At 40.6% G+C, this 24,069-nt stretch overlaps 1 protein-coding gene across 2 annotated transcripts in view; it reads right to left on the bottom strand.

Annotated features, from left to right (window-relative positions):
• The window catches only part of LOC126187614 (transcription initiation factor TFIID subunit 1), a 230,779-nt gene that overhangs the window by 150,912 nt on the left and 55,798 nt on the right, over positions 1-24,069 (bottom strand). For both annotated transcript variants that reach the window (XM_049928806.1, XM_049928807.1), the window contains exon 5: positions 845-964. In XM_049928806.1, the coding sequence (XP_049784763.1) occupies positions 845-964 (120 nt within the window). The remainder of the gene's footprint in view (positions 1-844; positions 965-24,069) is intronic.

Genomic DNA, 24,069 nt, shown 5'->3' with positions numbered 1-24,069 from the left:
GCAATATACCAGTTTACTAGACAATACTACTTACTTAATAGCAGGCAGATTCAATACTATGTGCCATGATGGCAACCTACTGCCTGAAAAAGACCTTTGCTTCTAATAATAGGTGTAACAATATTGAGTATACACAGATAGCAACTAGATGTTGCAGTAAGAGCAGAGAAACAGAAAGATTTCCTTCTTACCATACAAAGGCACCATTTGCAACAACCCCAGCCTTTGATCATGAAAGGTATCGATCACACTTTTTCACAACCTGCAAAAATTAGAAACCTTTTGGATAGCTCTGAAAGCTAACCAGGGATCACTTCCCTCATGAATATGGAAAATCACATACTGGTCAGATGCAGCACTGTTTCTCCCAACATTGCACTTTGAGCGCCTGTGCGTGCACCCCCCCCCTTCCCCCCGCCCCCCACACGTAACCACGCACACACGCACACACACACACACAGACACACACACACACACACACACACACTCTCCACAAGACTCTGGCAGGGAGGTAAAACTGCAAGTGTGCACCACAATTTGAGAACTGTATTACAACTCTGGAAAGGCTTTGGTTATCTGTGAAACTAGGGGTTTATGGGAGACCAAAATAAGGAAGGCAACTGAAATATGAATGATGTTGAACACTGTACATCAAGATAAATAATTTGCCTTCAATGTAGCTTGGCAACCTCCACTGGAAGCAACTCTCCTCTAGAAGAGGAAGAGTTGAGAATGTAGAAATCTGTGAGAGAAAGTTAAATAGCAATCTTCTTTCTCAATAGTTAGGATGCAAGAAGCAAATAAATTCTATGCACAATAATTTGTATCCATGCTTTGCTATTACCTTATGTTTGATTTCATCTCCATTCCATACAACTTCATCTTCCCAGTGCAGCTGAGATACCATTAAAAATGCATCATCTGGATAGTCCTCAGTCAACTGTTCCACCTCCTCTTCGCCTGCCTGAGGACAAGCAATTTCAGTGTCAAAATAGCTCACTTTCCATATGTAATCAAGAAAAACATCAGCATTTCAGTTGCACAGGCTGTCTACTGGTCATGAAAGAGTATGAAAATGAACAAATGGTAATGAAAGTAAAGAAAAAGTAATGAAACTGAGTGAGTGGTTATGACTTTTGTCTTGCAGGTCAGTCAGGTGCAGTTCTAGAAGAGAGTAGCAAGATAGCACTACCCCAAAAATGTTGTATCCAGCAGTCCACTTAATAAACTATAATATATATTATAAAGATTCACCAGAGTTCTGAAAAAGGATTTGTTATCTGTAGGGGACTTGTATGTTCATCTGTGCAAGCCTCGTTAGCACAGCCTCAGCTACTGAGATTTGGGACACTGAGGGGCAGCTCCAGAGGGAGAAATCTGGAGGTGTGGCTTCATTGACACAGACCTATATGAGGTGTATATACAAAGTAGAAATGACATAGTTAACTGTAGCACTGCCCAAGACCATGCTGCAATCTAATGTGTTGCAGAAGGATTACATTAGAGCAGTTGTTTCTTTAATTCTATCAACTCCCTCTGCTATGTAAAGTTCTTTAACCTATGTCTTTTTTTGGAAAGGTATTTCTTTAGAGGTTTTCAATAATTAATATACAACTATTCTAATTATAATTTCATTTTAAAAATATAAAGGAAGAAACTTAAATACTGAATCTATCACAGTGAAATTTATCATCTGATACAGATTTTGTAATTTTATAATTGTTATATTGTCTTAAGGAAAATTGGACACTTTCCCCAGAGTACTATTTGCATTTTAATTGGGTGTAATGACAAATATATTTGAAAATAGCCATACCCCACCGTAGTGAGAGCTGAATTTTTTACAGCATCAGATGAGCAGTATACTACAATTATTATACAGTTACATATTTAATGCTAAAATACAGTTCAAGTGATATAAGAATCATTACATTCAGCTTTCATTTCAATGTTTTTCAGGTTCGTTACAAAAAATGTTTTTGTCATTGTACCAAACATATTTTTGAGAGGTCATGAACTCAACTTAACGGGTAATGAAAAAGTAATGAATTTATCCTCTGAAAATCAGTAGAAACTCTGTTGCACTTCATGAATACTAAGAATGAGAAGAAATGTAAATCACTTAATCCTTGTGTTGTTTACACAGAGGTACACAGGTAGCTTGTAGTATTAATACAAGTAGTTGCTTTCTTAGTAGACAGAGAATTTCAAGATCACTGTTGTTAGTTCTATAAGTAGTTCTACTGGTGAAATTAAACTTAAATAACATAGACGTATAGTTTTTTTCAGTAACTGTAAACTTTTACCATGAGTGAGAAGTGTGGGCTCTGTCATAGGTTTGTGAATAGGGGGTTACGGCGTGGGATTCGTTCAAAGTATTTTCATGGGGGGGGAGGGGGGGGAGGAATGCGCTAGGGAAGATAGTGGGCATTCTAGAGACAGCCCCTCCTAGGAATGCAGAATTTGTAGTAGAAATAAGTTGATAGAGGAGCAGGAGCAAAAGAGGAACCAGATAGGTTGAGGAGGCTGAAGGTTGGTGGGGAATGGGAACTGGCAGTTGGCAAGAAGGCAGCTAGGGGGAGGAGGTATTCAGACAGTTACACTTTGCGTATATGCAATAGATTTGACCAGCTGTCAGAGTTGAGTGGAGAGGAGCCTCTTGTAGCTGTAGATGTAAGTAACATGCAGCAGTCCTCAGCAGTTAGGAGGCCTAGGTCAGTTGCAAAGTCTAACAGAAAGACAGAAAGAAGATGGTTCAGCTGCTAGGTAGTTTGCATGGTAGAGGTGTAGGCCAGCAGTTGCAGGAAGTGTTGGGGAGTGAGTACCAGGTCACCAACATTATGAAGCCTAGTGCAGGGTGGGCTCAGGAGACTGACAGCATAGGGGAGTTATGTAGGAATTTTACGAAGGAGGATCAGATACTGATAGTGGGTGGAGCAGGGAACAATCCTGATAGGGACAGTGTAATGTCTCTTGCAGCTGTCTCGCCGCGATATTTTCAGAAATTTTATAAATTATATAACTCAGTACATATCTTGAAATATCTCTTCTTATCTTACCGATTCCTAAACTTTAATATACGATGATTATCAATGCAAAGTAGTTTCAAGCCGTATTATTCCTTGGAGTGTCCATTTACTCCATGGAATAGCTTCTCTGCTATCTATGTTTCCTCTTATGAAAAGAATGAAGGAGATCTTGCCGATTAGCCATGAAAGGAGGAGGATGTATATGTATGTATTGTTGAGCTAGTCGCCACCTTGATGAGATTCTGTACGAGAAGGAATTTAATACATGAAATGAACTAAACTAAAATAAGTGTGTTTGCGTATTATTTAACTGATTATTATTGACAGTGCATGCTTACTATGCTGTGTTGCACGGGATCAGTGGGGAACGTCTGATTTACACTGGACGAACCTGCCGTTTTGTATGCTCAAGATATCCAGTTTATTACTTCAAATAAATAGGCTAACACGGTCTTACCAGCAGATCTCCGGTCTTCCCCATGTGATCACCGAAAGTTAATAATTATTACAAATGTTTTCAGGAGATCGACTGACAATTTTCGTCGCACCGAGACTTCGAAATTGCTTCACTGCCTTATGGAATTTAAGTTAAGCTCAATTTAATCAGGATAGAACAGTATTGAACTGTGTGAATGTGATAAGCCTGCTTTGTGAATGAAAATTCCCTTAATATACGCATGTTTTTACTATCCTGATCAGTGAAGCTAAATCAGGCCGGTGTGAGAGAGGTTTTTTAAATTTTAGATCCCACAAAAAAATATTAAAACAGGAAATATGGTGTAGGTCATGACCTGGTAAAGACAGCTACTCAAACTGGATGCACTAATGTGCATTTCATGCAACTGTTTCAGCATCATGATCGGCTTCATCTTAATGCGGCTGTTAGGCATGTTAACATGAGGCTGGAGGGGGCGCTGATGGCAGAGGGCATGGGTCACATTTCAGTGGTGCCAGATGGGTCTATCAGTAGAACGGGTTTCACTAGGCATGGCTTGCACCTCAATAGGTATGGAAAGGAGAGGCTGGCAAAGCTTATAGGTGACAGTGTAGTGGGTGGTGGTGGGATCACTCATCAAAAGATTCCTGTAGTAGTTCATGTTACAGCTGCACCTTTTTTTTTTTAGATTGAAGACAGCTGATAGGTATACCTGCTTAAAGGAAGTCCCTCTAAGGGCTCACCTTCCGAGGATGTAATGCTTCCAAGTAGAGAAGGAATTAGCATATTTCATCAAAATATAAGAGGTATCAGAGATAAAGTTAGTGAACTGCTTATAGATGTTAACTCTGAAATTATCAGTATATCAGAGCATCACTTAAACAATTTGACAATTCAGAGGCTTCCGTTATCAGGATACAGATTAGCTTGCTGTTTCTCAATGAGTTCCTTGTGGGGTGGGGATGTGGCTATGTACGTAAAAAACAGTATTCCATTTGATTCCATAGACATATCATGACACTGCACTGAACAGATATTTGAATCTTGCTCTGGGGCAGTTGAATTTAGTAAAACTAAACTTCTAATTGTTGTTGTTTATAGGTCCCCTAACTCTGACTTCATAGAATTTCTGCTTGAGCTAGAGAGGATTCTTGATTCACTTTGTAGGAAGTACCACAAATTAGTTATATACGGTGGCTTCAAAATAAATTTTGTATATAATGGTGCAAGAAAAAGGATGTTGGTAGATCTCCTAAATCCATATGATCTGATGCAGACTGTGTTTTTTCCAACTAGGGTGCAGGGGAACAGTATCACAGCCACAGACAATATTTTTATTCATTCTTCATTACTAGATGGGCATTCAGTTAGTAAAAGGGTGAATGGCCTTTCAGACCATGATGCACAAATTTTAATATTAAAAGGCTTTTGTACCAAATGTCACATATAATTATAAACTATGTAGGAAAGTTAATCCAACACCAAAAGAGAGTTTTTTAAACCTTGTGAAGGAACAAGGGTGGTTGGATGTTTATAGTGCCGTTAACATAGATGACAAATATAACGCTTTCCTTAACACATTTCTCATGCTCTTTGAGAGTTGCTTTCCATTAGAACATTCTAAACGGGGTACTAGCAGTAATAGGCAGCCTGTGTGGCTGACTAGTGGATATGGATATCATGTAGAACAAAGTGGGAATTATATCATAACGTTAGAAGTAGTCACAATCAAGCTACAGTAGCCTATTACAAACAGTATTGTACGGTGCTTAAAACTGTTTTTAGGAAGGCAAAGAGTATGTGGTATGCAAATAGAATAGCTGTTTCACAGGATAAAATTAAAACCATATGGTCAGTTGGGAAGGAAGTGTGTCGTCAGCAGCACAAGGTCGACAATATAAAGTCTGTTCATAGTAAAAATATTTCTGTTACTGATAAATCAGATATATGTACAGTATTTAACAATCATTTTCTGAGCATTGCTGGTGAATTAAATAAAAATTTAGTTTCTACAGGGAATCATATAACTTTCTTGCCAAATGCCTTTCCGAGATTGATGTCTGAAATACTCCTCTGTGATACAGACAAGGGGCAGATTGAGTCAATAATTAAATCACTGAAGACTAGGGACTCTCATAGATATGATGGAGTTCCTAGCAGAATATTAAAGTACTGTACTGCACATGTTAGCCCTGTATTTAGCCATATTTGTAATTTTTCCTTCAGGAATGGTCAGTTTCCTGAATGATTAAAGTACTCAGTAGTAAAGCTGCTTTATAAAAATGGTGAAAAGGATTAGGTAGACAATTTTAGACTTATTTCTGTGCCATCAGTGTTTGCTAAAGTTATTGAAAAGGCTGTGTATGTAAGGATAATTGATAATTTTATATCACACAATTTGCTATCAAATGTACAGTTCGGCTTTAGAAGTCGTTTAACAACTGAAAATGCTATATTCTCCTTTCTCTGTGAGGTACTGGATGGGTTAATAAAAGGTTTTGAATGCTAGGCATACTTTTTGATTTAACTAAGGCATCTGATTGTGTTGATCACAAAATATTGATCCAGAAGTTGGACCATTATGGAATATGGGGTGTAGCTCACAACTGGTTAACCTCTTACTTTAGCAACAGGCAGCAAAAGGTCATCATTCACAATGTTGATAACGGCTGTGATGTGGGGTCTGAGTGAGGTACTGTCAAGTGGCGGGTGCCCCAGGGATCAGTGTTGGGGCCACTCCAGTTCCTTATTTATATAAACGATATGCCCTCTAGTATTATGGGTAACTCTAAAATATTTCTGTTTGCTTTATGACACTAGCTTGATAGTAAAGGATGTTGTGTGCACCATTGGCCCAGTTTCAAACAGAGCAGTTCGTGGCCTAAGTTCATGGCTTGTAGAAAATAAACTAACACAAAATCACAGTAAGACTCAGTTTTTACAGTTTCTAACACACTATTCAACAAAACCTGATGTTTTAATTTCACAGAATGGGCATATGATTAGTGAAACTGAACAGTTCAAATTTCTATCTGTTCAGATAGATAGTAAATTATCATGGAAAGCCTGCGTTCAGGATCTTATTCAAAGACTTAATCCTACCATTTTTACTATTTGAATGGTATCTGATGTGAGTTATCGTTCAACACAAAAATTATTTTCACTTTCTTATGTCGTATGGTATTATATTTTGGGGTAACTCTTCTCATTCTAAAAGGATATTTTTGGCTCAGAAACGGGCAGTTCGGGCAATAAGTGGTGTAAGTTCACGAACTTGTTTGGGTGTCTGAGTATTTTGACATTGGCCACTCAATATAAATATTCCTTACTATAATTTCTTGTTAACAATATTAGCTTATTCCCAAGAATAAGCAGCTTTCACTCAGTTAATAACCGGCAGAAATCAAACCTGCATTTGGATTGGACTTCCTTAACTCTTTTGCAGAAAGGTGTGCAGTATGTTGCTGCATCCATTTTCAATAAGCTACCGCTCGAATTCAAAAATCTAGCAGTAATCCATGCACTTTCAAATCAAAACTGAAGGGTTTTCAAAACTGAAGAGTTTTCTTATGGGTCACTCCTATTTTGTTGAGGAGTTCCTTGAAAAATTAAGCTTATTCTTGTTGTATTGTTGATTGCGTTTACTTAAACTTACGGGTTGACTTTTTCAGGTTCATAAAATTTTATTTTTATCTTTTTTTTATGTTGTAATTTCATATACTGACATGTTCCACGACCTTGGAGATTTGCTCCTCAATTTGGTCCTATGGAACTTGATGTGTAAATAAATAAATAAATAAATCTCACAGCTGCTATTTACATTGTTAAATTCTGTGAAGTTAAAACTGTAATATAAGTGTCATAGTAAGGTATTCAATTTAATAGATGTTCTTTACATTACCACTGATGTCAAACATCATTACCACATCTGTCAATGGTGCAACCCACAGTCCAAAATATTTCTAATTCTTCTTCCTTTCCAATAATTTTGAATGTGATAAACCAAAAGCCAATTTGAAACATACTAAAGTTCTAATTAATTAAAATAACCAAGAACTGCCATTCTCATTTTGGATTGTTTTTTATTAATAGCTCAACTTTTTGACAAAGAGCACTGAATCACAAGGAAGAGGGGTTCAAATGAGATTATGTGAGTCAAATCTCTTTGGTGAAAAATGTTTCGTTTGTATTTGACAAAAAACTTTAGATATGATTAGATATTCTCATTCCACAAATACAAAACTGGATATCTCCACAGATTTGAAGCGTGGCTGACAAAGCAAATACCAATAATGTATCTTACACGAGAATTTGTATGCTTAGATTTAATACACATTCAACAAATGCTATGTGAGGTCTTCAAAAATGTGACACAGGTTAAAAAGTTTCAACACATTTTTCTCTTCAAATTTATGCAGTAATTATCATAAATATAATGATGAGCCAAAACATTATTCTCACCAGCTTTACAGCTTGTCTGTCTGTCTTTGGAACAAAATACGTCACTGATTCTGCATATCAGGGATCCGACAGTTTGTTGGTAGGTTCCTGAACGTATGTGGCACTTCACACATACGCAGGGGCCATGTAAGTCACATAAATAACGAGCCACTGATTTGTGTGTGTGTGTGGTGATGGGGCCAGATAGCAATCCAGATGGGTTCCATACAATCTACATTACACAAATTTGGTCACCGAGACATCAACATGAGTTGACTATAATGCTCCTCAAACCACTGTAGCACTGCTCTGGCTCCAAGACAAGGACAATTATATTGCTGAAAGATGAATCACTGTTGGGGACTACATCAAACATGAAAGGCTGCAGGTGGTTCGCAGCTGTCAGCATGTCTTTATTATTACCACAGGTCCCATGCAAGGGCAGCACAATGCCTCCCATAGCTGCTCCCACCAACCTGTGTCTGTGGCGCACTGCGTTTTTTGAGCCACCATTCATCTCAATGACACTGTTTGTGGAGACAACCAGTGATCTTGCATAGCAAAAAATGATTCATCTGAAGAGCTGATATGTTTCCATTGACTGACAGTTGATCCTAGATTGTTCGTGCCCACTAAAATTATAATTGATAAAGTTGTTGGGGGCAATATGTGAACAAGTAGGAATGGTCTGCTGTGGAGCTCCATGTTCAAGAAGGTCTGATGCACACTGTGCTCCGAAACACTTGTGTGTGCACCAGTACTGTGATTTCTTGGCAGAGGTGCCACAGATCACCATCTATCCTACTTTACAGAGTACACAAGCCTCAAAATCCCACAGTCTGTGAAGCTGTGGACATCCAATCATTTACCATCTTGTGTTGGTCTCACTGTCCCTCTACCTCTTTCTGCAGATCTTCACAACAGTAGCACATGAACATTCAACACACTTCACCATTTTCAAGATACTTGTTCATGGACTCTGCACCATAAGTCTGCCATTTGTCAAAGTTAGTTATCTTAATGGATTATCCCATTTTCAGCCTATATCTTTGCTAGGGTGAACCCCTGTCCATGTCAGCTCTACTTACATACTTTTGTTACCACATCATGTGCCCATAGCACCACCACGCAGCATCCAACATTGCAGGCAGTGGTCATCAAGTTTTGGCTTATCAGTATGTATAAGATATACATACAAAAGAGTATAAAATAATTCCTAGGTTACTGTACCTAATAATTTTATTATAGCACAGTTTCAACTGCACAGCATTTCCAGTAATACAACTCATTATTTCACACCAGTCATTATGACACATTATTCTTCCCTATTGTGAGATTATTTTTTAGGGTTTCAAAGCACTTTTCACTTTTGCTTACTTCTTATTTTTTTGTAGTAACTCACACACTACTGGAGCTCTGTCACCATTACCACAGCACTTGTTGATACGTGCACCATGCAGCTGATCCAGGTTCCCCTGCCAGATGTTGCCGACCTTGGTCCAGCATCTCTATTGCCTGCCATCAATAGCAAGAGGTCCCTGACAGGCAAATGCTTCTTATATAAGCTTTTACTGGTTCTGGTCAGCAGTCTTGTATAATATATTCTCTAAACTAAGTGGTTGCACTGTCCTGCCATGACTGAATAAAGAGTTGGTTTCTTCCTACTGTGCTTTATATTGTGTTCAGAGCTAGGACCCAAGTAGCGATGAATAGAACTTCCGTGTGTTCAACTTCTCTTACTATTTTTTTCATGTAACTTATACATGGATGCAGTACTTCAATCATTTTTCCAGTAGCAGCAACTTACTAGGGCTACCTTGGAAAACTTGAGGCAAAGCTGACAGTTCAGGCTCCACCACACTCCCATTTCTGCATACAATGGCTCTGCTGAAGACTGGGAAGCTTATGAAATATGGCTCCACTGGCAGTTTGTTGCATTTAGGGTGAGAGACAAAGAAACTAGTAAGGCTTAGTTTTCAATCACGCATTGTTCCTTGTGTGTACCATTTGTGTCAATCAGCCCTTTGCAGGAACTGGCCTCCCTCTCTCTCGATGATGTATGTAGTTTGTTGTCTTCTTATCACCACAAGCATACCCATGTCATTGCTGCTCATGTAGAATAATACCAGTGGTGCGAGTGGCCACATTAGTATTATTGTGCTTGGGTAGCAAAGCTGCAGAGGTTGAGCCATGAGTGGGACTTTATTACTAAAACTTCCAAACAATCCTCTGCAGACGCCATGGTAAGAGATGTGATCGTCCACCTAGCACCCAATATGCAAGTTCTTCAGAGAGACCTTCAATTTGAGGATCTCTTCTTAGATGAAGCTTTAAACATTGCTCAGTCCTTTGAAATCTCCTGTGCTGTGAGCCACCAAATTAAAGCATAGAGTAATATCACTGTCATTGATAGAAAACACATTTGTGCATAGCAACAAGCCTGCCAACCTACGAGGAAGTTGATGCCATTCAAATGAGGAATAGTACTTGTAATGGACAACCCCATCAGAAACAATAACAACACTGTGCAGCACTTCTGCTATCCCCCTCTTGTTTTGTGTAATATGAGAGCTGAATCCCCCAGGCAGTGAGCATCATGTCACAAGTCTCACTAGAAAGACCACATTGTATCTGTTTGTTATTCTCAGCTTTCCTTAGAATGAATGGACATAGACATTCATTCTATTTCCTCATTGTCTGCAAGTTGGAATAAGCTCTTTGTTGAAGTGTCTGTGGTGAACAAGCTGTCATCACTATGAGTTGACACTGGAGCGGCTATTTCGTTCCTCAGTTCTCAAACGTACACATGGCAGGGCTCCCCACCATTGGCTTCTGTCAAATGCCATCTGAATAAGCTGCAATACATAACATTTTTCTGTTCTTGGTCAATTTACAGGCACACAGCTTACAAGTCTGTAGCCCATCCTATCACCTATTTGATTATTAATTATTCTTATACTGAAAATTTGTTTAGGTTAGACAATTTTGTTGCTTTTGAATTTTCTATTACTGTGCAGCTTGTATCAGATCAGGTTCCTTATCACAATGTAGATTCATTGTGATATGGATTTTCAGATTTGTTTTCTGAGGGATTAGGGTGTGCAAATAACTTCACAACACATATCATGCTTAAACCTTCGACTGAGCCATTTTTTTCTGGATGTGGTCCATACCTCTGTACTTATGTGAACAAGTCACGTCCACATTGTATCAGTTGACATCACTAGGCATCATTTGACCGATCTCATCTGCCGTAAATTGTTCCAAAAAACATTGGAAGGCAGCAGGGGCAATAGGCAGCATAAACATCAGATGTCAATATTTTGATGCAGAGGGTATGTGTCAATAACAGATTGTGCATTAATGGTAACTTTTAAGTCTCCACAAACTCTGAGCTGACCCAACCGTCTTTTTGCACTCACAGGTTTCTTCTGGGTGCAGCAACACTGGCTCACCCTCTGCTGCATCATAAAAATATCCCTTTCAAGTGGTCGCCAGCCTGTGAGCAAGCACTTGTGCAACTTAAAAACAAATTATGCTCTGTGCCTTGTTTTCCGGCCTTCCAAGCAGGAAAACATTTAGTCTTAGCTACAGATGCCTCCCAGTAGTGGGTTGGGGTGGTTCTGACCCATTGTCATGTGGAAGACTATGAGCAACCTATTACTTTTGTGTCCAAAACATTCCACACAGCTCAACAGCACTATTCCCGGGTCAAAAAGAAGCCCTTGAGATTGTTTATGCCTTTAAAAAATTTTATGTCTTCTTGTGCAGCACAAAACTCCACTCAGTCACAGATCTTAAACCTTTAGTTTCCTTGTTTCATTCTTCAGCTGCTTTAGCTGACAAAGCCACCACTGCCTTCATCATTGAGCTTTATTTTTGTCAAGATATAATTACCAGTTTGTAACATTATGTGATTGCCTTATCATTTTAAATCAGCTCGGCAACAGCTACAGTTAGCAAATAATGTTGAGAGAATGTAAAAGGTGAACGACCTGTGACGTAACTTGTTTATTGTCGAAGCACCATCAGAGATACAGTGAGTTACTGACTTTGAAAACCACGGCGTGAAAAACAGATAGAAGAAGAACACTTTTACACATTCTTTTGATGTGAGTTACTGACTTTGAAAACCACGGCGTGAAAAACAGATAGAAGAAGAACACTTTTACACATTCTTTTGATGTACGAGATATTCTCGATGAACAGTTACTCAGTTAGTCATTTTCTCTTGTCTCTTGTAACTAGTGTCGGACACGCATGTCTTGCTGCCATATTATTATTGTTAAAAATAATATTATTTTAGTGTAAAGTAAAAGTGCAATACTAAAAGTGTAATACTGCATAGCAGTAGATTTATTGTGTGGCGTGTATGTGAAAATGTCAAAGGAATTATTTTCATTACAAGAAGAGAAGTGCCAGTCAAAACGGCATCCATGTTAAATCCTTCATTGCAGTGTAAGTTCATCTATTAATTGCCATAAATTCAGAGTTAAATGGAACTGGTGTATGGATTATTTATTTAGTATAGAATCTATGTCTCACTCCTTTATGAAGTTATTTAATTTTCTTTATGTTTCTGCCAAATAGAGAGTTCACAGTCACGAATTCTTTTGTCGAAATCGGGCGGAAGTTGCATGCGGCGAAATATTTTCTCCGTGCCATATTCTACTAGTAAATGCATGATAAGCTATGGTCCCTTAGGAAATTCATGTTGAGCTATCCAAAAATAATTATATTTTGAATAGGCATTTACTCTCCTCTGCAATGCAACTTCCGACTGATCAGATGATCCAACAAGAAACTGCCGCAAACGGTCGGCGTTCGCAAATATATTTCCACCGCTGATTATAGCTATATGTTACAGCACAAAAGTAAACACATTGTTATAATTAGTGACTACGAATGAGGACATTTATAACTGTATGTTTATGTATACACATTACATAAACATATCGTTATAAGTTCCATTTCTGCCCTACATCACAGCACTCAAATGTGGACACACTGTCTTGGCTACACGTGGGGCCCAATCCATTGTCTGGTCAAGATGAAATGTTGTATTTTCAATTTGAAACAGAAGCATAACAGACTATTGATGGTTTCCTCATTAACACCTCCAGGGTTGCATCCACAGCAGCATATTAAAATAAGTTGTTCATATGATCCAACACATGTGGCCCGAGCGTCCACTGGGTTGGGCATCTGACCAAGTGTGGAACTTCTATACTTTCCATCACGTCTTTCCCTGTTAGATGGTGTCATTCTCTTGCCGATAGGGAGTACTCCCCATGATGTCATTTCAGCAACAATGCATAGGGAGATTCTCAACCTTTTACATCAAGGTCATTGAGGAGCCTTCTGCACTAAACAACTGGCATTTTGGCAGATGTTCTGGCCTCGTATTGATAGCATGGTGGACTTCTTGTCGAATCCTGCAGCAACTATTTCAAACAACACGCTGCACTGCACACTGAAACTTCCTGGCAGATTAAAACTGTGTGCTGGACCAAGACTCAAACTTGGGAGCTTTGCCTTTCGCGGGCAAGTGCTCTACCATCTGAGCTACCCAAGCATGACTCATGCCCCATCCTCATACCTTTACTGCCAGTACCTCGTCTCCTACCTTCCAAACTTTACAGAAGCTCTCCTGCGGGCCTTGCAGAACTAACACTCCTGAAAGAAAGGATATTGCGGAGACATGGCTTAGTCACAGCCTGGGGGATGTTTCCAGAATGTGATATTCACTCTGCAGCGGAGTGTGCACGGATATGAAACTTCCTGGCAGATTAAAACTGTGTGCCGGACCGAGATTCGAACTCAGGACCTTTGCCTTTCGTGGGCAAGTGCAAGTGCACTGCACACTGCTTTTTTTCCCCTTGGATAGTGCCCACACTACCTTGGGAATGAATTCATACTGACTTTGCTGTACCTTTTTAGACACTTCTTGATTATTGGTTGTGGATGCTTTTTCCAAGTTTCCTTATGCTTTTCATTTTCTATCTATCACAGCAGACGCTACTGTCGAGGCGCTATCAAAAACTTTTTCTGTCAAAGGCCTAACTTGCACTGTGATTTTGGGCATTGGTCTCAACTTTTGGCTAATCCTTTACAGATTTTTTGCTTTCACAATGGCACCCAGCATAACACAGCACCTCCCTTTCGTCTGCAATCCAACGATTGGCAGAACATCTCATGAAAACTTTCAAAACAAAAATATGTTACAGAATTTCTGGTGGAGAAGGCCGTTACATTCTTTCTCCATTTTTACAGAATGACTTCAATTGAGGGCAAGAATTAGGGCAAAAACATAATGGGTCAGCAGCTGCAGACGCGGCTCCATATTTTGCTGCTTGTCACATGTTCTGCAGAGACACCAATGTCATCACAGTTTATATTACGAACTTTAGTCTGGGCCTCTGGGTTCGGATGACATGCAAGTTGGATTTCATGCATCATCCCAAGCCAGCACTGGCACAACATGTTTATGGTGCATACCTACAAACACTTTGTGGTGTACCACTACAATCAGCTGCACACTCGGGTGGGCACAGATGCCTCCCTGCAGACCACCATGCTGGTGTCTTTTCCACCGTCAACCTAGTTTGCTGTGGAGAGTGTGCTACCAGGGCTCTGCCCACCCAACCTCCCGATGTGCTCCCCGGCTGCTCTGCCAGTGGACCAGCCCCACACAGACAATGCTGCTCAGCCTCTCGACACCCTTGCAGTGCCATCTCTCACAGGAGGGAAGCCAGAGCTTCATTGGAGTACCTACAGATGCCTCCTACGCTGATGCAGGCACTCCCTAGACTGACGATGGTGCCTGCCGCCCACTGGGACAGCGTACATTACCTCCACACACTGTTGCTCCCCAGCTCAAGGCATCTAGAGAAGAGTCCAATATCAACATGACCCATGCCTACGGTGTGCGAGAGTCATCTGCCTGCTCTCCTGGAGGGGGTGGAAGGTGCACATCTCCAACCTCATGTCACTTCTGCACCTATTCAATGGTCTGCGGGGAACAGAAACTGTTCGTGCATAGAACAACCACTTCAAGCCATTTGGATGTGTCAACCATCACCGCACTGTGGAGGAGCTGGTATCTGGTCGCTTTTGCCCCCCCTACCCAAGGGAAGAGGAGAGTAGTAGCCCGCACATTACTGCACCTCCACGACCACTACCATGGTGCTTGTCAATACATGAGCACATTTCAGTAGCGTCCCCCCCATCCCACCCCCAGAGGCCACTGACCTAGGGCCAGCACCTCTATCACCTGACGCCGATAGCAAGCTGACCCTGGTAGGCAAATGCTTCTAACATAGCCACGTATCGGCTCCAGCTGGCATTTTTGTGGATGTTCTCTAAACTGTATTGTGAGTGTGCTGTCCTGCCATGACTTAATACACAGTTTGTTTCTTACAATTGTGTGTTATATTGAGTTAGGATCTAGAACATTTTTATTCTACCTTTCTCCCACTTGATCTTTGACTCCTTAATGTCCACTGGGTCTCTTACTAGGTCACTGCCTTCATAGTTCACTTACCAACTGCCTGTAGGTCATTACTAGTATTCTGGAATATTAACACCAGCTGCTAGAACCCATTATAATTTCAGATTCCATATCTACACCCATATTTAGCTTCAACGCTACAGCAACTATTTCAAATTTCAATTGTTCCTAACTGACTTCCTGTTGCCAGGATTTGTAATGCATACTGCAAGTACACAGTACCTTTGGCCGTGAATTTGCAAGAATAAACAACAGATTATAATTCATACACTGGAAAAATCCAGGATGGAATAACTACAATTATGAAAAGGATACATTGCTATTCACCATGTAGAGGAGATGTTGACATGCAGACAGGCACACCAAAAGACAGATACACATTTAAGTTTTTGGCCAAAAGACGCTCTTCTAAAGTAGAAAAACAAACACACACACACACACACACACACACACACACACACACACACACACACACACACACACACGCCCCCCCCCCCCCCCCCACACACACACAGCTGCCACAGACTCTGTGTGTGTGTGTGTGTGTGTGTGTGTGTGTGTGTGTGTGTGTGTGTGTGTGTGTTTTCTATTTTTGACAAAGGCCTTGTTGGCTGAAAGGTTATTGTGTGACAGTCTTTTTGTTGTGCCTATCTACGACTCAGCCTCTCCGCTATGTGGTGAGTTTACATATCACAAATACATGATTATAAAAAATCTGCTATGGAACACAAATTTTTTGCATAAGTTTTAACAATGAGGCTGAAACAAAAGGATATCCCTAAGGTGGCTCTTTAGTCATTCAACTGCTCTGAGCAATTGAGACTGACATTTGAGTATTATTCCCTATCCAGACATGAACTTTTACTGGTTCAACAAATTTATATTGAGTCTTATAATTGGTAACAAAATATGGTTATACCAATTTGAAATACAAAGTCGCAGTCATGCACCAGTGCTCATCCCTAATGAAGCTGATTCAAAACACTGACATGAGTTTTATGCATGAGCTAAAACAAAGTATGTACTTTCTTAATTACCAGTGGATACATACTTGAGAAATGACAGACAGAAAACCAAGATTGATATCTTGGAACACCATACTAAGATTTTTGAAAGGACTCAGAGGAACAATGAAGTTGGACAACCATGGGACCATCTTTCATCTCAATATGACTGCTCGGGTATGTAATTTTGTTGATTTTAACTGTGCATATAACAAAATAATATGCTCTAAATGTAGTTTACACATTGCAAATTATGTAGAGAATATTGTATCATCAAGGCTGATTGTACTAACATAACATCAAAGTTTTTTGCAGCGGCATGCTTTATAAAATCCATCAGATTGGAGTTAAAACGTAAGGAACATTATCACTATCCTCTTCGTCAGAAGATGGCTGGGTGCTGGGAGTGAAGACTTTTAAGGTTGTCATTGGTTGGATGATGTTACTTTGAATTCTATTGGCAGTGTGACGCAAGTACAAATGCAGGAAACTGGTACTGTGGCAGTATGCCTCCACCTCTCACTGTGCAGCAATTAAGGGGTGGAAGGTGAATGGAACCAACCCTACCATCACCTATCCCCTGACCTTTCTCTATTACTTTGACAATGCTCTGTCTCAAGTGCTTGTATCAAGGCACCACCCAGATCATAAAATTTGTCTGTGTTGAAACTGTTACTGCACATGCATATTTCTGCCGCTTCTCTTATTACTGAATCGCAGTTAAGTTGATGTGTGGGAGAGGATCTTCATTTTCTCCAAGTTGATCTTGTGTCCCTCCTTAATGCTCTGTTCCACCATCACTGACTTTTCAAGATTTCTATACTTCTAATTCTTCAGACTTTCCTGGCAATCTATTGATATCTCAGGGTGTCAGGTCAGGTATTCTGCTGGATATCAGCATCATTCTTGCACATTACTTCAACCATGTGACTCATTATCTTTATCAGGTGCTACTTGAGACAGCTCTGTTGGACCTGTTCAGGCATATACTGACATAAACGTATTTTCTCTATTGGATCAATATTATGAGCAGACAGAAGGTGTTGCCATGGACAGCCCTGTGTCTCCAGTGGTTGCCAATACATTCATGGAGAAACTGAAGAGAAGGCATCAGACATGGCTGGATACAAACCCACATGCTTCTTCACATACATGGACAATACCTTTGTGATCTGGCCTCATGGTAGGGATGAGGTCAACCGAGTTTCCGGAATACCTGAATGTATGCCACCCTAATATTACATTCACCATGGAATTGGAAAAGAACAGCCAGTACCAATACCTGGATGTACTTATCAAAAGGAGATGGCTCGTCTGGCCACAGTATGTATAGCAAACCTACACACAGTGCTTTATACCTGCAAGCCACCAGCTGTCACAGCCCAGTACAAAAGAATCGGATTCTGAAGGCATAGGTCCACAGGGCACACACTTTATCAGATCCAGATAGTTTGGCAACAGAAACAGATTCAGAACACCCTGTCACATGATCTAGAAGAAGAGCAAGATGAGGCAAAGACTTTGGCATATCTGTCATATGCAGGATCTATTTCACCAAAATCAGCAAGATTCTCACGAAGCACAATACCAAGCATGAGTTCTGTCCACCTAGCAAAATAAGATGATTATTGGGAACTGTAAAGATGACCTGGGACTACGAAAACCAGGACTTTATAATACACCTTACCAATGTGGCATTTTGTACACTGGCCAAGCAACAAGGACAGTGTACATCAGATGCAATGAATATGAGAGACACACCCGACTAAGACAGGCAGCTACATCAACCATTGTTGAGCACAGTGTGGAACTCAATCACTCTGTGAACCATGATGAAATGAGGGTTCTGGAAGAGACCCCCCAGATACAGGGACAGTGTTATAACAGATTATATAGAGACAAATGTGACAGAAAATCTCATGAATCTGAACACTGGGTACAAATTCAGTAACACTGGATCCTGCACTGGAATTGCTGTAAATGCAACAGGATCAGCAGCAGAACTCCACATAAAGAAGAACTGAGGGTGTGAACATGGGAAATGAACCCCAGATAGAGAACCAGGTGCACAGGATGATAGGTGGAATGTCGCAGGGCACTTCTAATGGGAGTGGACAGTAAAGGGGACACTTAGAACTGCATCAGACCAAAAATGGAATGCCAGTGTGCAGATGGGTGCATGGGACACAAAACAAAACACTGGTGCACCAAACCAAAGAGGGAATGCCTAAGAATATTTCTAATGGGGGTGGACTGCAGAGGGAACATCTGGAACTGCAGTAGACCAAAAATAGAATGCCAGTCCACTCTGAGCCAATGAGCAAATGCCTAAGGATACTTCTAACAGAGAAGTGGACTGCAGACAGAATGTCTGGGACTGACAATGGAAGGGGGAGAGAGCAGGTGCAAATACTGGATATGTTCCACTTGACAAGCAGTCTCATGTAGTACTTAATGAAGATAACGAGTCATGTTATGAAAATATCATGCAAGAATAGTGCTGATATTCCTCAAAATTGTCCTCCCTGGCATGTGGCCACTGCAAGGGTGAATCATGTGTGAAGCAGGCACGGTTACCACAATCAAGTCAGGTCACTGCAGTATATGTTGCCATCATTTCAAGCGATGCACTGTTTGCTACATATGATTTTGCTGTTATTTTGGACTTTTGGACTGGCCTGTTTGACTGTTATCACTAGTTCATGATTCTGTCTTCCTTCCTGTTCCTTCAAAGTAAGAGATTTGAACTTAGTGGTATCTCTGCTGTACTGCAGTATGTTGACCATTAAAAATAATGTTCCATTTCTGTGGCGACACTAAAATGTTGGATATATAAATAGAAGAAGATCACTCAGATTATAGAGCACATATGGGTGATTTTCATATTAGCCAAACAATGAGACACCGGAAACTGAGAAACCAATTATTAAAAGCAACAAGATATCAAGTATGGAGAAAGTTAAAATTAAAATTTTTGTTATTTACTACCAAAACATCCACTGTCAAGTCATACAACTGAACACAATGTAGCAAAACTGTCATCCACTATAACACTCGTAACAAAGTCAGCTGAAACCCAAAGAACAAATTTTTGATAACATGTTGCCTGTTGCAAATTCACATGGACAAGAAAGAATAATCAGCATTTGTGGGCATAGATTTGTGAATTAATATTCAATGTATTAACAGAAAACTGCCTCAAGCAACTAGTTTGACAGCTCAAACGTGAGAGAAATAATTTAGGCTTCCTGGCTTCGAACTATCTCAACCTCCTAAAGATGGCTATCAAAGAGACTTGGATCAGTGACCGGCAACAATGGCTGCCAAAGGAGAGAATTTCAGGCAAGAGATTACCTACATTTGCCAGAAATGATAGACAATCAGTAAGGCTCTACATAACAATACAAATGAAAATATTTTGTTAAGAGTAGCAGTTAAAGCTCATACATACCACAAGTTAAATTCTACAAAAGTATGTATCAAATAATGAATAAAACAATGGTTTAATGAATCTATTTGGGGGATGTCACATAAACAATGATAACAATGATTAATACAATGTTTCTACTGAAGATGAATGCAGAGGAAGATAATGGCAAATTAGGCATCCATACGATATACTACAAATCAAGCCTATAACACCAATCACAGTCAGATCCTGCCACAGGATCTATCCAAAAATCCCAAAGAGTTCTGGCAATTTAGCTGCAACATGTACAGATGTACCATCTAACATGACTTGAGAATTTGTGTAGGACTGGGATTCGAACATGGATTCCTTGCTTATCGCAAGCACTCACCCTACCCCTTAGGGTATCCAAGCACACTTCACAGACTGACTCAAACAACCATATGTCACACACCCAACTACTTCTTCTCATAGATTATTAATTCAATTACCCACATTCGCAAACTGTACAACTAGTTTTGAGCAGAAACCATTTTCAATAGAAATATTTGTTGAAAGCAGGTGTTTTACATGCGTGCATGGCTGCAGCAGAGCTCATAAACAACAAAGCTAATTTCATGGGTGGCCTGGTCTCTGATGGGGTATGATACGATTGTGAGAGGACTGGAATAGGAAGTGCTGGGTGTGTTGGGTAGGTCTTGCACCTGGGTCTTCGACAGGGATATGATCCATTTGGCAAGGGTTTGGGATTGGGAGTGGCACAGGGATGAACTAGGATGCTGAGCAGGATGGGTGGGTGACAGGATACCACATTAGGAGGGGTGGGAAGGATCTTTGGTAGTTCCCTAATTTCAGGGTATGTGACAGATAATCAAAGCCCTGACAAAGGATGTGGTTCAGTTGTTCCAGTCTGGGGTGGTGTTGGGTGACGAAGGAGTCACTTTTTTGTACCAAGCAATGTGGTGCAGTGGTTAGCACACTGGACTCGCATTCGGGAGGATGATGGTTCAACTCCACGTCCACCCATCCTGATTTAGGTTTTCTATGATTTCCCTAAATTGCTTCAGGCAAATGCCAGGATGGCTCCTTTGAAATGGCACGGCCAACATCCTTCCCCTCCCTTCCCTAATGGAATGGGACCGATGACCTCGCTGTTTGGTCCCCTCCCCCAAATCAACCAACCAGTTCTTTCGTAGCTGGCTCTTGGGTGTGGTGGGAGGATTGGGGGGGGGGGGGGGGGGCAATGGCATGGGAAATCTGTTGGTGGACAGGGTCCAGGGGATAGTGCCTGTCTGTGAAGACCTAGGTAAGATTTTCAGTATACTGAGAAAGGGAGTTCTTGTCACTGCTGATACGCCATCTCCATGTGGCCTGGTTGTATGGGAGGGATTTATTGGTATAGAAGGAAAGGCAGCTGTCAAGGAGGAGGAGTTCAATGTCTAGGAAGGTGGCACTCTGCTTGGAGGAGAACCTGGAGAACCAGGTGAAGCAGACAGGAGAGAAGGTGTTGAGGTTGTAAAGGAATGAGTCCAGATCAAAAACATATCATCTATGAAACTGAACCAGACCACGGGTTTGGGGTTTCAGGAAATTAGGAAGGGTTCCTCTAAATGGCCCATAAAAAGGTTGGCACAGAAGGGTGCCATGTGGGTACCCATGGCTGTGCTGCGGATTTGTTTATATACCTTCCCTTCAAAGGATAAGATATGACTACTAACCAGCTGAATATCAGGATGGACAGCCACCACCAAATTGTGGCCAAGAGCAAAGCAGATCACTCTGTGGCACAACATGCAGCTGGACAAAACATGCTTGATTTCAATGTCTACAGCACAGCCCATCTGGATCCTCCATTCCACCACCAGATTTTCTGAATTACACAGATGGGAGTTATTCTTATAACACATTCTCAGGTACTGAAATTATCCTAGTTCAACTTACAGTAACCTACTGCTCCCACAACACTTCACTCAACAGTTTCCACTCCTGGGTCCTATCACCTCCTCCCTTTTAATATTCCCCACCCTCACTGTGTACTGCCCTCTGCTAATGAATGCATCCACCCATCCTTTCCCCTTCCTCTCATTTTCCAGTCCACATTTTTCCTCCCACATCCCACCTGACACTGCAATCTGGCAGTCTAATTGGGCCACCACCTAGTCCCCGCATGACCCGCCAGGCAGCACCCATTTCTCCCCCCACCAAACCCTGTTATCCCTCCCCCTTTCTCGTCCCACTCCAGATTGTTATTCATGTGACGGTTGCATTCTGGTCAGAGCTACTGGTGATAGTGGTGAAGTGTGCATGAGGTGTGCTTGCTTGGGTGAATATGTGTGTGTTTTCTTTGCTGAAGGAGGTTTACTTATAAAATTTATCAAAGTTGTGTAACACAACCAACAAAAACAATTTTATTGAAACATTTTCATTTCCAGGAGGTTTTTCTTCCTACACGTCTTTCTACAGCTCATACAGCATTACTTGTAGAATGTCATTATTTTCAGTATAGACAACTTGTTATTTTTTTATACAAGTACACATCTTGAGATGAAAGAAATCTTGGATGTCCATATAAGTTTTCTTTACAGTTAGTTCCTGTGCCGTAAATCATTTTAACTTCTGAAACATGCTGTCTACCCAATGTAAGTTTCTGTTTTCTTCATACTATCATTATTTTCAATAGTTATTTTGCCCAATTTTCATTCTGTCATATCATATTCAATGGAAAACAATCCTGAACAATTTTGTTTAGTTCAAAGTTTTTCCTATTACCATTTACCCAAAACTTACAGCTTCTCTTTAACACATGCAATATTTTCCTTTCTTCCATTAATATTAGATCACAATATTCTGAGGTGCACCTAAGCATTTAGAAACAGTATCCTCCATGTTTGCTACTACTAAGTTTCTTCCAACATACCCCAATCACGCATCTGTAATTCCTGCTAGTTCTATGTGGCAACGCCAACTTAAATCTTTTCAGATGTGTGTCCCTAGATATTCATGGCTATCACTGATACTTCTATTACTTCCAACTAAGCCTCCACACAGGAGATAGCCCACAAGTCAATGAGTGGAAAGGAGATGCATAAGCAGTTCACTGCCTAGCAGGCAAGAAAAAGCATGCCTTGCATAAGTGGCATCAACAAGCTCAACTACAGGATGCTCTTCCAGTCCCTAATGAGCAAAACTGCACAGTATTTCAAAACTGACCTATGCATTCGTAGCTCAGTGAGGTCAGCCTCATCAGCTCCTTCGAAGGTACCAACCGGTGCACTAACCATGCCAAGTGTGCCACCATCACATCCCAGGACATGCAGCACACTTGCCACACATGGTGTCGTTTAAAGACCGAGATGCCAATGCCAGTCTGGTACATCACAACGCAACCAGAAATGATGATGTTTGGTCCATGGGGCGCTCAACTGCGCAGTCACCAGCACCCGTACAAAGTACCAATTTTTACACAGTCCAATTTTTTTTTACACAGTCCAAGCCAGCCTCTGTCATGAATGACGATGATAATGAAATGATGAGGACAACACAAACACCCAGTCCCCTGGCAGAGAAAATCCCCAACCCGGCCGGGAATCGAACTCGGGACCCCCTGATCCAGAGGTAGCAATGCAAGCCACTACACCACAAGCTTCGGATGAAACAACAAATGAGGATAGTCACAGTTATCCACATGGACAAATGAGCAACACTGGATAACCATCCCTACAAGTGTTTCAATATGCCACCGCTTTCACTCTCTTACTTTCGACTTAACACAGTACCTCTTAGCCCAGACAATGATCATACACAAATACAACAAAACTGTTTTTCTACTAGGCCAAAGGTGTGAACACAGGATATAAATGTTATTGTCAGTTATGCTTTGAGAGAAGAGGCTTGTATCTTGTAAGTATCAAATGATACATTAATGGTGAGAGACAGTTATGGATACCCATGACATTCCTTTGAAATCTGATTGAAAAAAGCTAAGTAATTCATCTTGTCTACATTATAACAAAGTGCTCTAATATTTTATGTGTTATAGTATTCACTTGAAGCCCTCCAGGAGTAAAGTAAAGAACCCACCACTGTACCAACGTGTGTATTTTCATTTGGTACAACATCACCAAATTCTCTCTCACATGGCTCATTCATTGCCAATCGTATAACCTTCAATCACTTATGCATATGTTGGTCACTGGAATCAGTGACAAGTGTTAAACATCTAGGAGTGAATTATAGTGAAA

Source organism: Schistocerca cancellata, chromosome 5 (assembly GCF_023864275.1).
Source record: "Schistocerca cancellata isolate TAMUIC-IGC-003103 chromosome 5, iqSchCanc2.1, whole genome shotgun sequence".
Taxonomy (NCBI): Eukaryota; Metazoa; Arthropoda; class Insecta; order Orthoptera; family Acrididae; genus Schistocerca; species Schistocerca cancellata.
The sequence above is the reverse complement of the archived record's forward strand: the minus strand, read 5'-3'. Positions and strand labels throughout refer to the sequence as shown.